At 36.5% G+C, this 20,062-nt stretch overlaps 1 protein-coding gene across 2 annotated transcripts in view; it reads right to left on the bottom strand.

Annotated features, from left to right (window-relative positions):
• Positions 1–20,062, bottom strand: part of LOC117794214 (uncharacterized protein CG43867) — a 131,212-nt gene that overhangs the window by 27,746 nt on the left and 83,404 nt on the right. For both annotated transcript variants that reach the window (XM_034634771.1, XM_034634770.1), the window contains exon 3: positions 3,526–3,588. In XM_034634771.1, coding sequence (XP_034490662.1) covers positions 3,526–3,588 — 63 coding nt within the window. The remainder of the gene's footprint in view (positions 1–3,525; positions 3,589–20,062) is intronic.

Below are 20,062 nucleotides of genomic sequence, written 5' to 3' on the forward strand. Positions count from 1 at the left end.
CACTAACACACACTTGCACACATACAAACAAAAACTAGGTGCTTTCCACAAATTTTTTCACGCACTTGAGCAAAACGTAACATTTGATACTATTTCTTGTTTTTTTCGTCAAGTCTTTGCACATATTGTTTTTTTTTTTGTTTTTTATTTATTTCCAGTTATGCATATACATATTGGGCATCCGGCGCGCCTTTTAATAAAGTATTAAATAATGTTATTTATTTTTTTACTACGCTCCAAATTTACAACACTAAAGTCGCAGTCGCTGTCGACGTCGTCAACGCTGCCTTGAACTTTGTGAGCTTGTTATATGATTTGTTGTTGTTTATTTTGTTTCCGTTGTTGTTCTTCTTGTTATTGTTATTGTGCAGTTTGTAGATGTAGCTTGTAAAATTGTTTAAACAAATCAAACGGAAAATAAAACTCAGCGTCGAAGCAGCTACAAGTCTTCTTTGCACAACTTTTGCGCTCTGCACTTTGTTACGCTGCTTTCGTTTCGTTTCGTTCCTTTTCTTCGTCATTCGTTCGTTCTCTCAGTCAGTCAGCTTTTTTTTCGGTGGTTGTTTCAGTTTTTTTTTTATTTTCTTTTGATTGCTGACGACGCTGTCGCCGTCCTTCGTACCCCCTCTCTTCTCTTCTTCGCACACCTCTTCTCGTCTTTATTCTTGAATGTCCTGCATACAGCTGGCAACTACAAAGTTACAGCTCAGGACGAAACTGTCGCTGCAGTTGTCCGATAAATGCAGTCATAAAAAACAATTACAGACACACACACTCTCTCTCGTGTATTGCGTTCGCTCTCTCGGTCTTGTTCTTTGCCACTCTTTGGCAGTTGCTTGCAAGCTTGAATCAAAACAACCCTTGAATAATGCGCTTACAGTTTGGGCTTCACTCTGCAGTTTGAAATGCACTTTTCTGTTTGTTTGTTTGTTTGTTTTGTTTTCCCATTTGGTGCGCACGCACGCGCGTTTCTTTCATTGTGTTTTGGTCTGCTTGCCGGCGTTTTGCAACACTGTGCTATGTGTGCCATGTGCGCCAAAGCATATGCAACATAAATTTGCACGACTTTAAAGGCATTTTTAGGTTGACTGCCTGCCTGCTCTGCTTGCCCCGGAGGGATAATCAGCTCCCCAGACAATGTCGAGCTGCCGCACTTCCTGGGGGAGCCCGTGCACTTAATTGCCGGCGTTGAGGCATAGTTAAGAGTCCTTATGTTTATGTTTTTGCATTTTAATGATTAATTAATTTGATTGGCATACGTCAACAAAAAAGGGTGGAATACAATGGCATAGATTACGGATATGGCAACGGAATTGCCAGTATTGCTAGATTTTCTAAACGAATAAGACGAATTTTCAAGATGAGGAAACACAGCAATGTGCGACGTAGACAATGTTTCATTTTGACAAAACCAGTAAAGCTATTCCAATTTTAAAAAAATATCAGGTGTGTTCTACAAATCACTAACAGCGGTGAAGCGACCCAATAGCAATTGTTGGTGTTCCTGAAAACAAGAACCCATTGCTTTCAAATGAAAACATTCTTGAGAGATTTGACAAAATTAAATATTTATTAAATTGAATTGAAATATCTTTAAATTAAATAAAAATGCAAAAAAAATTTGTTCGAAAATATTAAATTTGTAACTTTTTAGGAACACCAAGATTTTGAACGGTTGTTTTTAAAAAAACATTTATCTTTAAAATCTCTAGAGATTTCTGTAACACCATTTCATATTGATCTTAATTTGTATCTTATAATAACATTATTATTGGTTTTTAAATTTGTTATTTTGTTTTTTTGCATTCTAAACAAATTTACAGGTGTGTTCCAGAAATCTCTATTTTATATTTAATGATCAAACGTGAAAGTCAAAAATAAATATAACGTAGTGCCGTCATTATCATAGACTTCTCACTTTCTTAACTTTGAAACAAACGGCACAATTTTCCATGCGATAAGCTTCAGTTTTTGAAAATTAAAATAATAACATTAATATAAAAATCCATATCTATTGTAAATTATTCTTAGGATCTATAACTTGCTTAACTTTGTTAATATTCAACTGATTTGAATAATGAAAGCGACAGGCGGATTTGAAATGATATTGGAGTGAGATTTGGTCTATAGTTTTCAAATAAAAACTGAATTTTATTTGTAATTCAACTGGGTTACACCATTAAATACAATCATTTTTACTATTTTATTATTAAATTTCTAAAAATTCTAATCGTTATGGTCCTAGCTTCAACATTAATGGACATCTTGTTAGTAAAGCACAGTCTGGTAAATCTCCAATGCTCACGGTTAATAGTTTTAATGAGCGAATTAATTTTAAAGAGCCAACGAAGAGTGACTAATTGAAGCGTTAGTAATAAGCCTGTTAGCAAGTTGTGTTCGCCTGAAATGTGAAATGCGTTTCCAACAGTTGAGAGGTCTTTCAAGGGGTTGTTTGGAACGGTCTCCCAAAGACTATGGGTTGGGCTAAGCTAGAAGCTAGGCTAACCCCTTGGCATGGTTTGGTAGCTAGTTAACAACCCACGTGTTTGTACAAGATTTTAATCTCGGCGCAAACAAAGTAACAAGAATTCAATTTGTCACAGTGGTTGGCAACGGCAACGGTAAAGCCTACGTGTATGTACATTCAATATGCCAAGTCTAAAGGGATCTCAGCCAGGACAACGGTAGTCATAGCCATAGTCATAGACGTAGCCGAGAGATAAACCTGGTCGCAAAATATTTGCATTTCGCCTGTTTTCAGGGTGTTGCGTAGGTAAAGCCAACAGCCCCCGGGGACTTGTTAATGCAAACAATGCGCATTTGATATTGAAAACGCGAGTCGAGTGCCTGGAGTAAGTGGTGTGGGTGGTTTGGGTGGTGTGATTGTTGTGTGGGTGATTTTGGTCCTTGTTCTCGCATTCGGGGTAGTTTTATAAGGTCTAATTCGGGTCGAAGGGAAAAAGTATGGACTAAAGCTGAGCATCACTTGCAACCACACGAACTTTCTATGTAGAACGGGGAAAAAGGGAAATTGGTACGGGGGAGGCAGAGGCTGGAGTTGAATGGGGCGTGGATTTGTCCGCTACGCAGCATTGCATTAATGTGTATTTCCGGTGGTTCTGGAACGGAAGTCGATTTATGTATTGTGTACTGTATCTGGGGACAGTTGGCGACAACATTTTGGCCGCTCTGTTGGACATTTCAGCCTGTTTTCCCGCATGTGCCAACAGTTGTTGTCGCCAAAGCCAGACGAACAATCCAAAAAAAAAAAAACCCCACTCTAAGTCCATCTATGACCCTGACTTTAGTATTGTCATGTAAATGCCACAAATGCTTAAATGCTTTAAACTGACTTCTAATGAGGCGATTCAATCTGCCCAGACGGGGCTTTTGCTGTCTGCCAAGGATAATTCTACCCCTGTTTTAATATACCACGGACTCTACATATAGTATGCATGTACATATGTACTCAACATAGAGTCCGGGATAAAGGGGCAATTCGCTGTCAGTCATTTAATGACTTACCTTATCTTCAGCTTCCTCGGCGCGTTCTTCCGCTTCGATGACGCGCTGCTCGAGTTCCGTTAACTGCAAGTAAAATAAAAGAAAACCGCCTTTAGATATGTGTGTGTAAGAAAAACTGAGATACGCGCTGCACGAAAAAGGGAGAAATACAAATAGAGGTCGGGGCTATTCAAGTTACTTAAACGACGCAAATCATGTGAAAATAATCGAGTGGCCAGCTTTATCACAACATGCCACATTACCATCAACTTTATGGTTATAGGTTTTCTCAAATTAAGAGGGTGGGCGAGTAAGAAAATTGAGATGGGAATTATACTGCTTAACTTCCAAGCAATAGAGTTATTTTTCAGTTACAAATAAGTTTAGAAGAGTACTGGCAAATTTTTAAAGTTTAAAATTCAAGTTCGCTCTTTCTGCTTAGGATATTTATTTTTTTTTTAATTATTTTTGTTTGATTTTTATGTTTTGCTTAAACCTAGTTAATTTAAAGCTCAGTTGAAAACACTGTTTGGGTAAAAAAAATGTAGGAAGTGACTAGTAGTATTAAAAGTCTTTCGATAAATGTAATATCATACAATGAATGCACTTGTGATGTTTGTAAATGAAATGTAAACAACTTTATAAATTTAGCTGCTTAATCAAAGGCTCATCTACATACAACATATGGATGCATTTTTAGTTTTTAGATATAAAACTTATTTCATCTATTAAAAGCTTCTAGTGAATGTGCTTTACCCTATCATGATCAACAAGTACTATACTAACTTAAAAAATGATTTAGTTTCAACAGTTAGCAACATTTCAAGGATTCGCACTTTTACTTAACTAAAGCTTTGCTTACAAGCTTTTAGTGTAGACAGAAACCCTTGCTAGCTTTTAATTATAAAAATTCCCGTTATTTGGTGTGGTAAAGCTCAAAAGCTTGCCTTGCTGCAAGTGTGTTGAGTTGCGTTAGTCGAGTGACAGGTGGCGCCACGTGTGCAGTGTATGCTCAATACTATAAGCGCAATTCCGTTCTCCCACTCTACGCCCCAAGACCGCAGGTAAGGGCCACCATTTACCACCTCGTGCTCCATCAACATCAATCAATCAATCATAGAAAATGACGGACGATTTGCGGTTGGTAAAGATAATGCGCTCGCAAATACAATTCATAGCCTACGCTTAGGCGCACCTGCCACCTGAGCAATAGAAGAGTGTGGGAAAAGGGAAGGAAAGAAGGTGGGGGTATTCACATTCTAACGGCGCCAAAATGTCTGGCGAAATTGAACCGTTTGCCTTAGCGTAACGATGGACAGTTGCAAGTTGCCCCTTATCCTTGTTCCCATTTCTACTGTTGGTTAGAGATGGGTATCGACACGGTGATATCGATATTGTATCGATAAAGAAAACAGATATAACAAAAAAAATTATTGCGTCTCTGTTCGAGTCGATGTGTTAACGAGGTTTGCTTTAAAATGTATATTTTGTTTATAGTTTTTAAATTTTTTTTCGTTTTTTAACAAAATGATTTCTGTGCTAAAATTGTTGATTCTATTATTGTTTAGCTCGGCAAATGGAGCAAGTTGATTGATTTCTATTAATGAACTAATTAATATTGATCTTATTGACATTTAAAGCAACTTACCTGCAATTTATTACGATATGATATAATATTTTCTACGATATATATTTCGATACCCATCCCTAATGTGCGTCGCCTTTTTTTTTCTGTGACACGGGCTATGAGTGTGTCAAAGCAGCTCGGCTCGATTCTGCTTCGGGTCATGCCTTTGACTGGGCGGAAATGCTAATCTCGCGCTTTTAACTGCTCAATGGTTTGCCATTAACAGGCCCATAACGGATATAAAGTGCCAAGCAACCCCTCTCAATCTCTCAATCCCTCCCACCTTCACCTCCAACCCCTTATCCCTTAATATGGGTGTGTTCTTTGCTGTGGGTCTCTTGGAATTCCATCAATTAATCACTAGAGTGGCCCGCGAGCTTCATCGACCATCGACGTTAAAGACTTGATTCCGTTGCACAGTAAAAGCTAAAGCTTTACCCTCCCTCCTACACACTGTTAAGCCAGGTCTATTTGAATGCTTTCAGTGCATTAATTTCCGCTTTTTATGGCGTTTAAGTGGCCATTCAAAGCGGCAACTTGAAGAGCCTTCTCCATTGATTGATGGATGCCAAAATATGAGTGCTCTCTCATCTCAGCTCGTAATATATATAAACAGCGGATGCTGACGAGAATGTATGCAGAGAGGGAGAGAGCGGAGGGGGAATCGGAAGTCAAAGAATCGTCAGCTTGACTTGGCATGCGGATAAACTTGCAACCCCATTGGGAAGGAGGAAATTACCCAGGATAATGGTTCGAGTTGTTTTCAAGTGCTGCCGCTGATTAGATTACATTGTAACAGGACCTTTCGCAAACCCAATACAGATCCCAATAAATATGATTTGTATTGTGATAGCAGTCATAATGTCCTCCAGCTGAAAATAGGATAAGTCATTAGTTCAGAAAGAACTCTTTCAGTGAAAGGGACAAAGGATTAGGTTTCTGGGAATCTCCGCCACAAACTTATCATTTATTAAATATGCTAGACATTTTTTACGAAATTGCTCCGTTTTAATAAAGTTTTCAATCAATTTACTAGACATTTAACCAACGTTGAATTTAGGGACAAACTTAAATCTTTTTTGTCAAATAATTAAATTAAGTTGATAAAATCAAAAAATTTTTCGTTTCTTTTCTTTTTTGTTAAATTAAAATTATTTTTCATGTTTGAAGGAAAAATTTATATGTTAGGTTAAGTAGGCTAATAAAATATGTATTTATATAATTTATGTTTGTGACTTGTGCACTAATTTATAAGAATACCCTTGTAGCACTAGGAATTTAGAAGCGAATGTATACTAAAAATACTAACTCTATCCAGGAATATCCTGTAAAAATCCTTTATTTAATCAGTGTCTTTAAGAAATAAATTTTATTAGTATATTTCCTATACATTTTATAGAAAATTGACAGATGAGCAAGATGTACCGGTTTCAGAGGTTTTGTTTAAATTGTAAGCAATCAATTAACTTATTTTCTCAACTTTTTTCTAACTTTTTAAGCCTCTAAAATGTTGTAATAAAAATAAAATGTTTGCAGCCTTGACTCAATTAGATTAAAATTTGCTGTTTTATTCAATTTTTTTTTTGTATCCATAAAATTTATAAGAAATTCAGTGGTCCTTCAGTAGAAAAAGTCTTTACTTGGGTTTAAAATAACATTACTAATAAAGTGTGATTTGCTATATTTTTTTTTAGAAAACCATTAGATCTGGCCAAGTTGCCACACGATTCAGTTCCACATTGCTAACGATTGGACTTGCCAAGTCTTCATCGACGATGACAATCTCCAGGGTTAGAGTCGAGACTGCTTTCCTTGTTAATTCCGCCTCCGAATTGTGTCCGATGCAGCAGAAGAAAATGCCGCTAACAATATTTCTCCACATGACGTTGTCGTTGTGGTTGCCACGCGCTCAAAGAGTCCAACTGCTGAGACACAAGCGGCTGCACATAAAGATTGTGAGTGTGCAGCATGATGCAGCATGCCACAAAAACAGCTGTCAATCATGCAACTGATTTGCTATCATTTGCCAGAAATACAGCAGCTAAATGAAGTTGGTTTCAGAGATATCAAAACAGTTGCAAGCTATAAAGCTGCCACATTGCGTTGCACCTCATGTCAGTTGCATTGAGAATGTGCACGAGTCTGGGAAAGTTTTTTAGCTGCACGCGTCCCTCGGAGGAAGATTGGGAGAGCAACAAGGAGCGTCGACAGGATCAGCAACAGCAACAGCATCAGTATCAGCCACGGCAACGGCAACAATTTGTGGCATTGAATGGGGGTGAGGCAATAGTGCAACGTCGTCGTGGCCGGCGAACCAAACAGCCGCCGCCGTCGCTGCCAGTTGCAGTTGCACTTCCACTGCCTGTTGCAACAACAAGGGAACGCAACAGTTGCAACTCCTATGAAGCGATGGAACGACATGATCAAATACTTGAGGACAACACGCTCAGGGATTACGATGAGCAGCTTTAAGTAGAGAACCAGAGCAGTGTCGCCACTTTAGCAATTTTAAAGCTACTCTCTAGTTACCTATTACCTAACAATTCGAATAATTTCTAAAATCTTTGACAGACTACTTTAATATTTGTGGGAAATTCGAAAGTATAAATTTTATTGGGTAAACAAAAAAGCGGTATTGAGGTATTCGAATATTTTAATCTAGAAAATATTGAGGAAATAAGATTTCTACTATCAATTAGGAAAATCTTAAAGATGCATTCAATTTGGAAGGTGTGAAAATTCAGAATTTTCGTAGATATAAACTCACTAAGGACAACACAGTTTGTGTTAAAAATAATGTTTTTTTTTTAAATGCAGAGGTTAGGACCAAATAGAAAATAAACTGCATTTAGAAAAGATAAGTGATATTTTACCAAAAAGGTTTATAAATCAGTTTACCCGACATATACTGATATTGGCGAGATATCGTGTTTGTTAGCACAGAATAAGATTCGAGAAAATATATGCTGATTACCTAACTTATAATTACTCATCTTATAATGAGCTTATTATAACACTGATTAAAAAAAATACAATTTTTAGCATTTTAGATAATTATTTTAATATAATGCTATTTCTAGCTACTTATATTTTAAATCAAATTTAAGTTTTTTAGCCCTTAAAATTTTGGCAACACTGTATCAGAGTGTGCCCCATCTCCATTTGCTGCATGTGGCAGGGTGGCATTTAAAGAGCAACATTATGTTGATAAACAAATGCCAAAATGCTCATCAATATTATGAACAGGGCCAAGTTTAGCCAAAAGTTAATGGATTATACTAAAGTCCAAAGGAACTACAGGTCGAGGGGTAAACGGGGTCAAGGGACAAGGGGCAAGGGTCAGCGAGGAGAGAAGGAAATGAAAAGGAGTCGACGGGATCGAAAGTTATGAGTGCGTTGCGTGCGTGTGGCAAGCACAGAGCATGAATTCAGCAACTTGCCACTTCATGATACGAGGGTGGATTAATAAATCATTGGTATAAGTAGAAATATCCAATTTATTAAATCAAATCGTTAAACTATAATTATAAAATTGTAATTCATCAACAGTTTCATGACTTACGGCAAAATTTTATAGTGAACAATTTTAAAAATAATTTTAATTTAGTCTTTTCCAAAATATCCTGAAAAACAGATTTTAGTATACTAAAAAGGTTATCTAGAGAATTGTTCATAAAAAGGTAATGTTGGATATCAAATTTATTTCGATCAAACAAACTTACTTTTTCTTACGTAGGCCAATGACTTAACAGACAACCCTCGTAATTTGCTGGGACAGGGTTGTTGTTGAGTCAAGGTGTGTTCTACCTGCGTGCGGCACACACACATACACACGCACATACACACACACACACACACACACTAACACGCACCGGAAATGTGGCTTTTGGCTGTTTAATTATAGGCACTTTTGGCCAGACTCGGCTGCCAATTGGCAAGTTAATTAGAAGTTTTGACCAGGCCAACAACAGCTTTTGGCTTTAAGCAGCTACATTTCGTCTTAATTGCAGGGGCGTTTACAACTTGTCCGACATGTTGTTGTTGCCAAGAATTATGAGTGGCGCCTCAAAGACATGCGGTGGCCATCTCACCTTTGAAACGAGACAAAGAGCCTAAAACATTTTGTACACAAATCTAATTTGCCAGAAGCGAATGCAATTTCGGACAAACAAATGACCACAACAAGCGGACAGACAGACACACAGACAGTCTGACAGAGTCACAAAGAGAGGTTGAGAGAGGTAGACAGACATTTGAACAGTAATGTCTGACTGAGAAGTAGACTGACAGACAGATTCACTTTGCCTGCTACACTATTGTCACCATCGTTATTTGAATAGATGTTGCCTCAAAAGTTCAGCATTTCCCACACATGCCACAATAGACGCAGAGCAAAGGTTGCAACTGGACGTTTATTCAAGTTTTTGATACTGTAATGTCTTACATAATTGTAAGCAGTTAAAATAGTGTTTCCAAAGTTATGTTCTAAAATAAAAAAACAATTTCTATGATTTAAGATCAGTGTCTATAAACAAAAACCTACATCTAAAATAAAACTACATTAAGTGCAAAATTTAAGAATATGCTGGTCTTACAGTTAAGTTATTTTAACTATTTTTAACAATTTTAAATTTTCAACACATTGTTTTATGCATTTTAAGAAAAAATATTTGTTTAGCCTTATTAAAACATAAATAAATAATTAAATGGATATTATTAAAATATGATTGTCCCAAAAAATATGCTATATATATTTGTTTAAGATTTATATGTAAGAACACGGGAACTCGGAAAATGGCTGCCATATTATACAAATAATTTTCCAATGCCAGATAAAAACACAAAAGAATTCCGTATACTGTCAGTTCCACAAGAACTAACTTCTCGTTTTTTATATAAAATTCTCTCTACTGTAATTACATCTCCAAAAAAGTATTGAAATTCCGAAAAATAATAATAATAGACAAGAAAAAACCCAACAATACAATTTTGTTAAATACAGGTACTTCCAATACTTCTAAAATTGTAACCCATAACAAGCTTGAATATAAGTATTTTTTCGAATTTTAGCCGCTGCTTAATCTTAAATAAATATTTGTGAAATATGTGATAAGATACAATGACAAAATTTAAAAGTAACTTCAATTAAATATATAATCTTAAGATTGTTTAAATTTATATTAACACACAGAAAAGTGATATGGGAACAGGTTCTTGTGAAAAAGGAAAATTTCATTGTTATTATTACAGCTGAAATTATACGAAAGATAATCATATTATATTTATCCTGAACTTGTCTTATTGTAAAGTTCTCAGAATCATCCTGCGGTATGAGATGCAATTTGGTATCACTGCACAATTGGAGAATATTAGCAAATAAAGGTTACGGCTTGAATCCCTGATTGTAGCAATCTTTCGCTTTATCTTTTGGTGCTTTAAAATTTTTAATTTTTTTTGAAAATTTTATCGGCAGTTATTTTCATACATCTTTTTAAGAATTTAAGTCTAGTCGCTCAACTGTATACAAATTCTAGTGACTTGATGCGAAATTGTATCCCTTCCTGAAAGATAATTCTATTTATTTATAAAGCCACTGTTATTTGAATCTCTTTCTAACAATTGACTTGTTTATTAAATAATATATTTAATATGAACTTATTGTTATTATTGCTGTTGTTATTGCTATTTGTGTTTATGTGTTGCAAGTTACAAGTTGCCACAATGCTAGTCACAAACAATTGCACATTTAGGTAAACCCTTTATAGTCAATTGACATGTGGATTAATTTGTCATACTATTAAATTTCTAGTTCTAATTCATGTTTATTTACTTTTTTTTTGCAGCTGCTGTCTGCTGCATTTTTTTTCTATTGGTTTTTTAAAATTTGATACCCTGTATTTACGTTCCTAGGCACGGTATATGTAATTCTAAAAATATATTTATCAAGCTAATCTTTAAAATAAATATAAATAAATGTAGATATTAATATATCTGTGAATATTAAGTATACTTAAGTATTTTCTACAGGACATCTGTTCGCCAAGCAGACTACACTAATACTTAAATGTTAATTGCAAAAAGTTAATTAAAAACTGTTGTAATTGAATTTTATTGCATTATTGTTGTCATTGTTGCTATTATATTAGTTGACTTTGTTGCTATTATTCCTGCATTTGTTTTTGTTGCCTAGCCATTATGTCATTTTAAGCTTTGATTAATTTTTGGGCTATTTGCTGTTTGTAAATAATACAAAATTGGATAATGAGCACCTTAATTGCATGCATAACTAAAAATGCAATTAAATAAATAAATGCGAAAGCATGCAGACATACACACACACACACACACACACACACACATTTGCTGTACATTACACATACACGCCGACATACACTGATGTATGTACATATATACATTTTAAATAATCATCTCAGGCAGGCGTGGATCATCAAAGCCAAAGTCATCGACATCGGCATTGGCATCTGCAACAACTTCAATTTCAGTATCTTGATGGTTATCACTTTGATTTTGGTTATCAGTATTGTTATCATTATCAGCGTCATCGTCATCGTCCGGCTCTGTGTTTACTTGCAGCTCTAAATTCCGCACCGAGTCATAATCAGATTCGCAAGAGTCGACAACATGTCGCACGTTGCATGTTGCTTCCTCCATGTGAACCTTCAATTCCGGAGACTGCTGCTGGAGCCTTCCCTCTGCCATTGTCTTTCCCATTGCGTACTGAATTGGATATAGATTCAGATCCAATTCTAATGCCAATTCCAGATTCAGATTCGAATTTGTGTCTGCTCGTTTGATCGTTGGTCGATGCCACAACGATTTGCGACATCTGAAGAAGTCCAGGAATAAAGAGAGCAACATTCTGGCTGTCATTGCGATTTAAGACGTACTGAGAAATTGTATTTGGGTGTCGTTGCTTTTTATTTGTTATTTGTACGCTGTAGCACTTTTGTTTATCCAAAGTTGTGTTGTAGTTGCTTTTCAAATGTTTTGTTATTTTAGGCTTTAAGTTATTGTTGCTGTGCTATCGTCTGATTTCAACACAAAGCACGAGTCAACTGAATTGGCAGCTGTTTTAAAATCAAATGTTCGACTCAAACTTACAGCAAATGACACTAGCCGAAAGTGTCACTCGGTTAATCAAATTTTTTACAGTATTGCTCAGTTACTAATTTGATAAAGAAATAAAAAAAAATAAATAAATAAAAATAAAATAAAAAAAAGCTATTGAAACACACATGAAAGCTGATTGAATATGATTGAGAGTATCAAAAGCTTAAAGCTTTTGTGAATACACATAAAATCGTTAAATTAAATATTGTGACTGGGAGTAACAATAACATTAAGATTGAGTAAAAGCACATTAAAGTCAAAAATAAGATTAATTCCAATGATATTCCTGCTTTATTTATCTTATGTGTTTTTTAATAAAATGGGAAAGCACATACCTTTTTCTTACACGTTTTACTCTGTAACAACATATTGGTTCTTGACGCATCTTTTAAGTGAAAACTTTTTGTTTTAGCCAGTTTCATTGAAATGCATTGAAAATGAAATATTTTTTTTATAGAAAAAATAAAATAGATTGTGGTACCAATTATTTTTGTGAGATTTTTGCAGTTTTAATTAAGAAAATTATCAAAATGATCAGGGTTGAAAATCAGAAAGCACATGTTAATGTTGAGTTAAATGTTGAGTGGAATGAAATTGCAAAAGAATGTAAACTTATATGATAAATCTAAGCATATATATGTTTTCTGTTGAAATGATATTACTTCATTCACTTTCTTGCGCTCTTTCTCATTTTCTCTCTCGCTGTCTCTCTGTCTCCAATTGCTGTATTTTTTAGCTAGTCTCATCGGGTGATTTAGTTTTATTGAAAATGGAATCAAAACCATATGGGATCAAAGTAATTAGCACTGCAAATGGCAAGTAAAGCCCATAATTATTATGTCGTATCGTCACGCGTTGTGTGTGGGTGTGTGTGCGCGTGTGTGTGTGTATTTGTAATGAATAGTTAAATAAATGGCAAAATTAATTAAAATTACAATTAAAATTGAAATTAAACGCAGCTCGTTGATTTCAAATGCGGTGTGTACTACTTTTAACATATTTGTAATATGTAACGGGCCATTATGAATAATACATAATAAAGAATTATGTAAATCTTTTTATGCATTTATATATATATGCACAATTTATGTGCATATATCAAATGCATAAAGTGCATTATATAATTACAGTTATGCGCGATGGGCGCGCCATCAATTTCAATGGGCAAACGCATTTGCATAATGCAACGACCCTACACCCCCTCTCTGTATCGTACTCTCTTTCTCACACTCACTCTCTCTCTTGCTCTATCTCTCTATCTCTCTTTTTATCCATGTGCCATTCACAACAGCTGGCTTTTATTTTAAAATTATAGTAAAGAGTTGAGCAGCGAAATGATAATAAATTGGATTGGAAAGGGGGTGGAAAGTTGAACTGAGAAGTTGTCGCTGCAAATGGCGCATATCACGTTTGTTGCTTTTTTTTTTTTTTAATTTTTGTTGATATTTCCCTCCGTCATGCTGTCCAATTGACGACCATTTTAATTAAGCGGTGGCGACCTGCGAGTGGCATGAGGAGCTTGTTCACTTGGTAGAACAACTATTGCTCATACGCCATGTGCATTCCACTGAAGACAACGGAAAAGTCATGTAAATTTCTTGATTTATATCTATGTATTTATATTATATAAGTGAAGAAAACTATTAAATACGTTTCTCATTTCCTCAATTTATTTTTATTACAATTTATTTTATTAAATATTCCAATGAAATATTGTATTCTATGCGCAATTCTTGCTACCACATTTATGTATTTTTTAGCTGTTTTTTTGGGCCACGTAAAACCAGGCCAACAGTGTCGCGTTGGCAATCGGTGTCAATTGCATGAAGGCCAACACACACACACACACATGCTCACACACACACACACACATACATTTATTTCGTTTTGGTTTTGATATATTTAACTGCCGCATGCGTCAACGTGCCACGTTGAAGTGTTGTTGGCTATGGGTCAAGTGTATGAAGGAATGCCAAAAAAAAATGTAGGCTAACATGGGTTAAGGTGCCTCATTAACCTATGCCTGCCACCACAGTTTTGCACCGAGTGGCAAAGTTGCACAAACAAGGCTCCTCACGCCGCACTCATTTTGCAACTGTGGCAAGGTTGCGCGTTGCGTTACGCGTTGCACGTTGCCAGGTGCCACTTGATTGGCAAGCTGGAAGCTAATTAGATGCACCGCTTGCCGCATGCCGTTGCAAGTTGCAAGTTGCCACCGGAAGCGGTTAATGGCAGCGCATAAAACGCTTAGAGCAAACTTTGAGGCAACCTTTAAAGTTGCCACCGAGCTTCTTGAAACGTTGCTCAGTGCAGCGCAAAAGCTCTAGCAAATTGACACAAATTGGTATGAGGCAAGTACAAGTACATCACGGCAATCAGATTAGTAGCAGCAGCAAGAAAAGAAGAAAAAAATCAACTAAAGACAACAACTAGAATGAAAATCGTCTTTGTCAATGTGCTCATCATGTGCGACGTTGCCTCTCATCGTTTCTACTTTCAGCTAACATCACTAACCACTCCAATTCTTGCCACATCTCTCTCTCTCTCTCTCTTTCTCTCTCTCTGTCTCTATGTGCCACAGGCACAGGCAATGCTTTTACGCTTCAGCTCCAATTGGAGGCAGGACACGCAACGTTGTGCAGCTGCTTTCAATCATGACGCACGGATTAGGACTCAGGTTAAAGATTAACAACAGCAGCCAGACGACAGACGACAGACGAAGCACAATAGACAGCTTGAATAATGGGGAGGATGGGGCATGCTGCTGGATTATAACGGTTTCTTCTAGTTAGTCAGTAGCTACTGTCACGCCCACCATTAGTTTGTGCCCAGAGTCATGGTAAAAGCTAAGTCGATTCAATGCATTGAAATGGAACAAAGTGGGAATGGAAATGCAACCAGAATATCATATTTGTCTGTGGAATGTATGGAATGCAGGGAAGTGAAACAAAACTTAGAAGGATTGAACAGTGTAGAAATCCTTCAAATATTAAATTAACTCTTAATCTTATTTAAATGCCACTTTAACCTGCAGATTATATGGAAATGGATCAAACCAGAAGAGTCCTAAATTACAATGAGTTTAGTATGAACATGGAACGTATTTGAGTGAAACGACAATGGTGCAAATTTAAACAATTGTAATGGTAATAAATTAAAACAATACAAACTTGATGTATTCAGAGGTTGAACATTTTCATGAAATGAATTTAAAATACTTGTACTGATACTGAGATAGATTGAAATTTAACAAAATAAAGTATTTTTAAATAAATAAATAAAAACTTATAGCAGTAATAATAAAAGGTTGCAAGTGTCGTTATTATATCTTAATAATTTATTAAAAAAAATAAAAGAGAACTATTGTTATTTGAAAATTATAATCTTAAAAGTAGGACTGGAAAAAAAGCACAGGAGAAAGAGAGAGAGGGAGAGATAGAAAAAGCTTTAGAAAATGTAAAAAAAATGGAAATGGAAGAATAATGTATTTGCATACATAAAATGAAAAGAATGAAAAATCTTAAGCTTGATAAATACAAACAGCGAGCCACTTAAGAGTGGTACAACTGAAACAATAGGAAAGATACATAAATGAGTGAATGAATAAACAACTGCATAAATAAATGAACGAACGAATGAATGACAAAAAGAGTCGACTGTCGACTATTAGCAGTTGATAGCGATCCCAAGGACTTGCGTCGTTCAAAGTGTTCAAAGGCAAAAGTCCCTTTTTGGGCAGAAGGCGCAATCAGACGGCAAGAATAGCAATTAGTGCATACTTTTAGGCTTACGAAGCGTCATGCAAAGCACAAGAAAAAGTAAAGAGAAGAACGAACATAAAGAGAGAGAGAGAGAGACAGAGAGAGGGAGAGAAAAGGCAAGAAGACAGCACAAAAGGCAAATAAAAAGACGCGCGTGCAATAATCACAGCCAAGTGCTGCATATTTATAGGCGCAATCAAGTTAATTGCGCACAGAAAACTGAGAAAAACAGAGCAAGACAGAGAAACAGAAACAGACACAGATAACAGACAACAGACAACAGAGAGACGGACGACAGAGAGGGAAACAAGCAAGACAGCTACTGTTAATGGACTGCGTGGCAGGAGGCAGCAATCGGAATGTGTAGGAGGGAGAAGCTAGAAGATTCACTCTTCTTCAGGTGAAACAGCCACAATTGTAGCAGCGTCTTAGGTATTTAATGTGCCTGTTTTTTTACTCTATTCTCTTTGTTATATAATTTTTTTTTTTTTGCTTGTTTTTGTATACTAATTAACTTAATTGTGGGCAGTTAGTTTGCTTTAGATTTTCGGCTTGCTTTGTGTTTGTTTAAGTGGCATCAACGCGTAATTGTCACTCAAAGTTCAATGCATGCAGCAAAGCGTTCTTAAGTATGCAATAATAAATATTTGGTCCCGCCCTTTAACGACTGCAAAACACCCATTTGAACTTGTCCACTTCAGATTGTACGGCAAGAATTATTATGTCCAAAGTTTCCAGCTCAAAAAATAAAAAAACTGAGAAGCCGCTATGAAGGACTAATTTTAGCTTTAGTGTATCAAAAATGGAATGCTCTTGTTGAAAATTTAAGCAATAAGTAGTTTATGGCAAATGCATATATAAATATATATATATGTACATATATGTATGTAGTATATAGCTTCTTCGATGAAGAATATACAACTGCATACTAAAGTTGTTGTTTATTAATATAGTATATGATCCCGTGTAATCCGTAAACTGCTAAACTAATTTTGCATAAGACAAGATTGATATATTTTTCGACTCACTTCATCAAAGTATACTATATATATATATATATATATAAGTTTCACTGTCACGCCACCTTAAATACAGACAATTTATGATAAGCATGGCGTACTTAAAGTCAGTGCTTTAGTGTATTTGATGGGCAACATAATGCAGCGCATTATAAAATTATGAAATTAGAAGGACATAATAGGGGAATTCACCACAACATAAGAAAACAGGCAGCTTTTGTTGTTCGCCTAAAAATATGCTATAGTTTTTTGCTTTGTAGTTTTATCCATTATGTGGCACAGTCAAATTGCATGCCACGGGCAAAACTTGTGTTGGCAACTGCGTGCCCCAACCCAATTGAGTCTCAGTTTCACTCTGCGGTGAATTTCAATTATCCCTGATGGGTCGCTTCATCTATTGCCCTGGCTCTACACATTTCACATTTTCATTTTGGTGGTCGGTTTTTTTTTTTTTTTCTGTGTTGGACTTTGCGCCTTGTATTTCATTTTCAGTTTTATGCATGAGACGCCGCCTAGTTTTTCATGCTCATTCTGCAAACTCGATTCTCATTCATTTCATTTCATTTTTTTTTTTTGGCTCGCCCTTCACTGTGTCTACATATTTATTTTGCCTTCTTCCTTGCTTCCACCCACTTCTGCCGTCCATTTTTCGCTGTAAATTGTTTGCGTACAATAGAGCAACGCCCAGTGCCAGTTTCAGCTACTGTTCCTGTTCCTGTTCCTGTTCCCGCTTTAGCTCCATTTTCAGTTCAACGTCCAAGTCATTTGTTGGCCAGCTCAGGTCTTAACTTTTGGCGCGGCTTATTTGTGCGGCAAGATTAAGTTTCAAATTGATGGGCATTCTGGATTCCCGCAGCTCCAGCTGGGCAGAGCATTACATAGTTTTCTTGGCTTTTTTTTTTTTATTTTGGTTGCCATGGTTCTGGCGCCGGATTCTTGTTGTAAGCCCCATTGATGGCCAAACTTAAATTTGATCATGTTTTGCTGCTCAGTTTGCACCTTGCATAAGCAAACCAAACACAGGGCAGTTTAGAAACCAAATCGAGGTAACGCACAAAGCCCACAAAAAAAAAAAAAAAAACTTTTCGTAATTGCAAAATAAGATTTTTGAAACTTCTCAAATTTCCCAATAATTTTCCACCTCAAACTAATCTTCAAACTCACTTGGGGAGAGAAAATGAGAAATTTCATTTTGAGTTTACTTCTTGGATCCTGATAAGGCAACAACAGAGCTAATACTTAAAACTGGAATGCATTGGAGTGGGACACAGGGGAAAATTAAACATGATTTTGTGAATGTTGCATCTGGTGAATATCACAAATCTAAACTAAGTGAATTTGCAGACTATAACAGTTTAGTAAATCTTATCGTAATGCCAAATTTGTTTGTTAAATGCATGGAAGTGGAACAAGCAATGAAATTGAATTTAATTTAAATTGTAGAACGCATTAGAATGGAACTATGAAGCCACAGAACGTCATTTTAATTGCTGAAACGATTTGGAATGCAACAGTATAGTTCAAATGAGAAACGCAGTGAAATGAAACTAAAATGGAATTTCTTCGACTGAAGAAGTAATTAAAATGTTGTTGGTATGTTTTCTACTTTGTTCAGAGAAAAACTTGAGAATGCATTAACAATGGAATGCTGGAATGATACAATTTGCCAATAAATGTCAGGAAACAACGGAAATGACACAAAAAATGTTGCTGCATTTGTTGTGTGTGCCACGCCCGGTGAATGGAGTTTTTGCCACTCCACTTGACAGTGGAACAGAGCCAGATAGTCATAGAGGAAAGTGAGAAAGGAAGATGGTGAAGGCTAGTAGACTTTAGCTGCTGTAGCTGCCACTTTTGCCATGCACTTCCGGCAACCATTTCCGGCATCTTGACAGCCGAGGGAAGGCAATTTATGCGTCGCTTGTGTTGTCTCGGACTATGCGACTATGCAACTAACTGAAATGCCACGCAGTTGCCACTCTGAATAGTCGTGTTAAATACCAAGGACACTTCTGCCACAAACTGTGGCAGCAGCAACTCACCTGCAAAGAATGAGGCGCCAAGACCTACCTCGACAACTTTCCCTCTCACTCCCACTCCCACTCCCACTCCCACACTCTTTCTTTTTCTCTCTTTGTGTAAGGCGTGAAAAACTTTCGCATAAAATTTCCATATCAGCAATTTTATTTGCAACAATTTGGCAACACTTTTGTGCAAAGTACGACTCCCACGAAGATACCCCCTCAAATATATTCCTCTTCCTTCTGCCAATGTGGCCTGGCGGTGACGTATCAATTTCCAGTTGATTGCATTAAAATAAGAGGAAAGAAAAGGGAACACAGTGGATGGGAAGGGGAAGGAGGAGGGGGAGGTAAAAGCAGAGAGCGCAGCAAAACTTTTTGGCGCAAATTAAGTTTTAGCACTCTTCCTCCGTTACCTGCCACGCCCACCAGCCCCCCATCCACCTTTGCCTACAACATTTTCGCCAACGATTCGTCGCCGCAACAAATACAATTTTTGCGGCAAACGAAAATCGAAAATAAAGTTAAAAATTTTACGTTTTTACGTTTCGCCAATGCGAGCGTGTATGTGTGTGCATGAGAGTGCGACACTGACTGCTACAACTTTGTGCACCTCCTTCTTTGTACAGAAACTTTGGCGAGTGCAAAAGTTTACAATTTTTGTGTCGAACTCGCTCGCTTGCTCGCTTACGTCCAAGTTTAAAGGTTAATGATACCGCAAAGTAACACCAAATAAGTTAAGGACAACACAAAGAAAGGGAAGGAAAAGGAAAAACGCTTCTGATTGGATTTGCTACGTGCACGCAACCAGACGAAAGTCCAGACAGACGGGCCGACCAGAAAAACAGTTAGACATACAGTAAGTTCTTTACATATGTGACAGTGTGACCATGCACAGTGACGGAATTGTGGAACACAACAATTGGAATGGGCACACTTCCCACAGACTTTATGGGATTAACTGTAAACCAGCATTGCTTGCGGAGGAATGGAAATAGA

Source organism: Drosophila innubila, chromosome X, assembly GCF_004354385.1.
Source record: "Drosophila innubila isolate TH190305 chromosome X, UK_Dinn_1.0, whole genome shotgun sequence".
NCBI lineage: Eukaryota > Metazoa > Arthropoda > Insecta > Diptera > Drosophilidae > Drosophila > Drosophila innubila.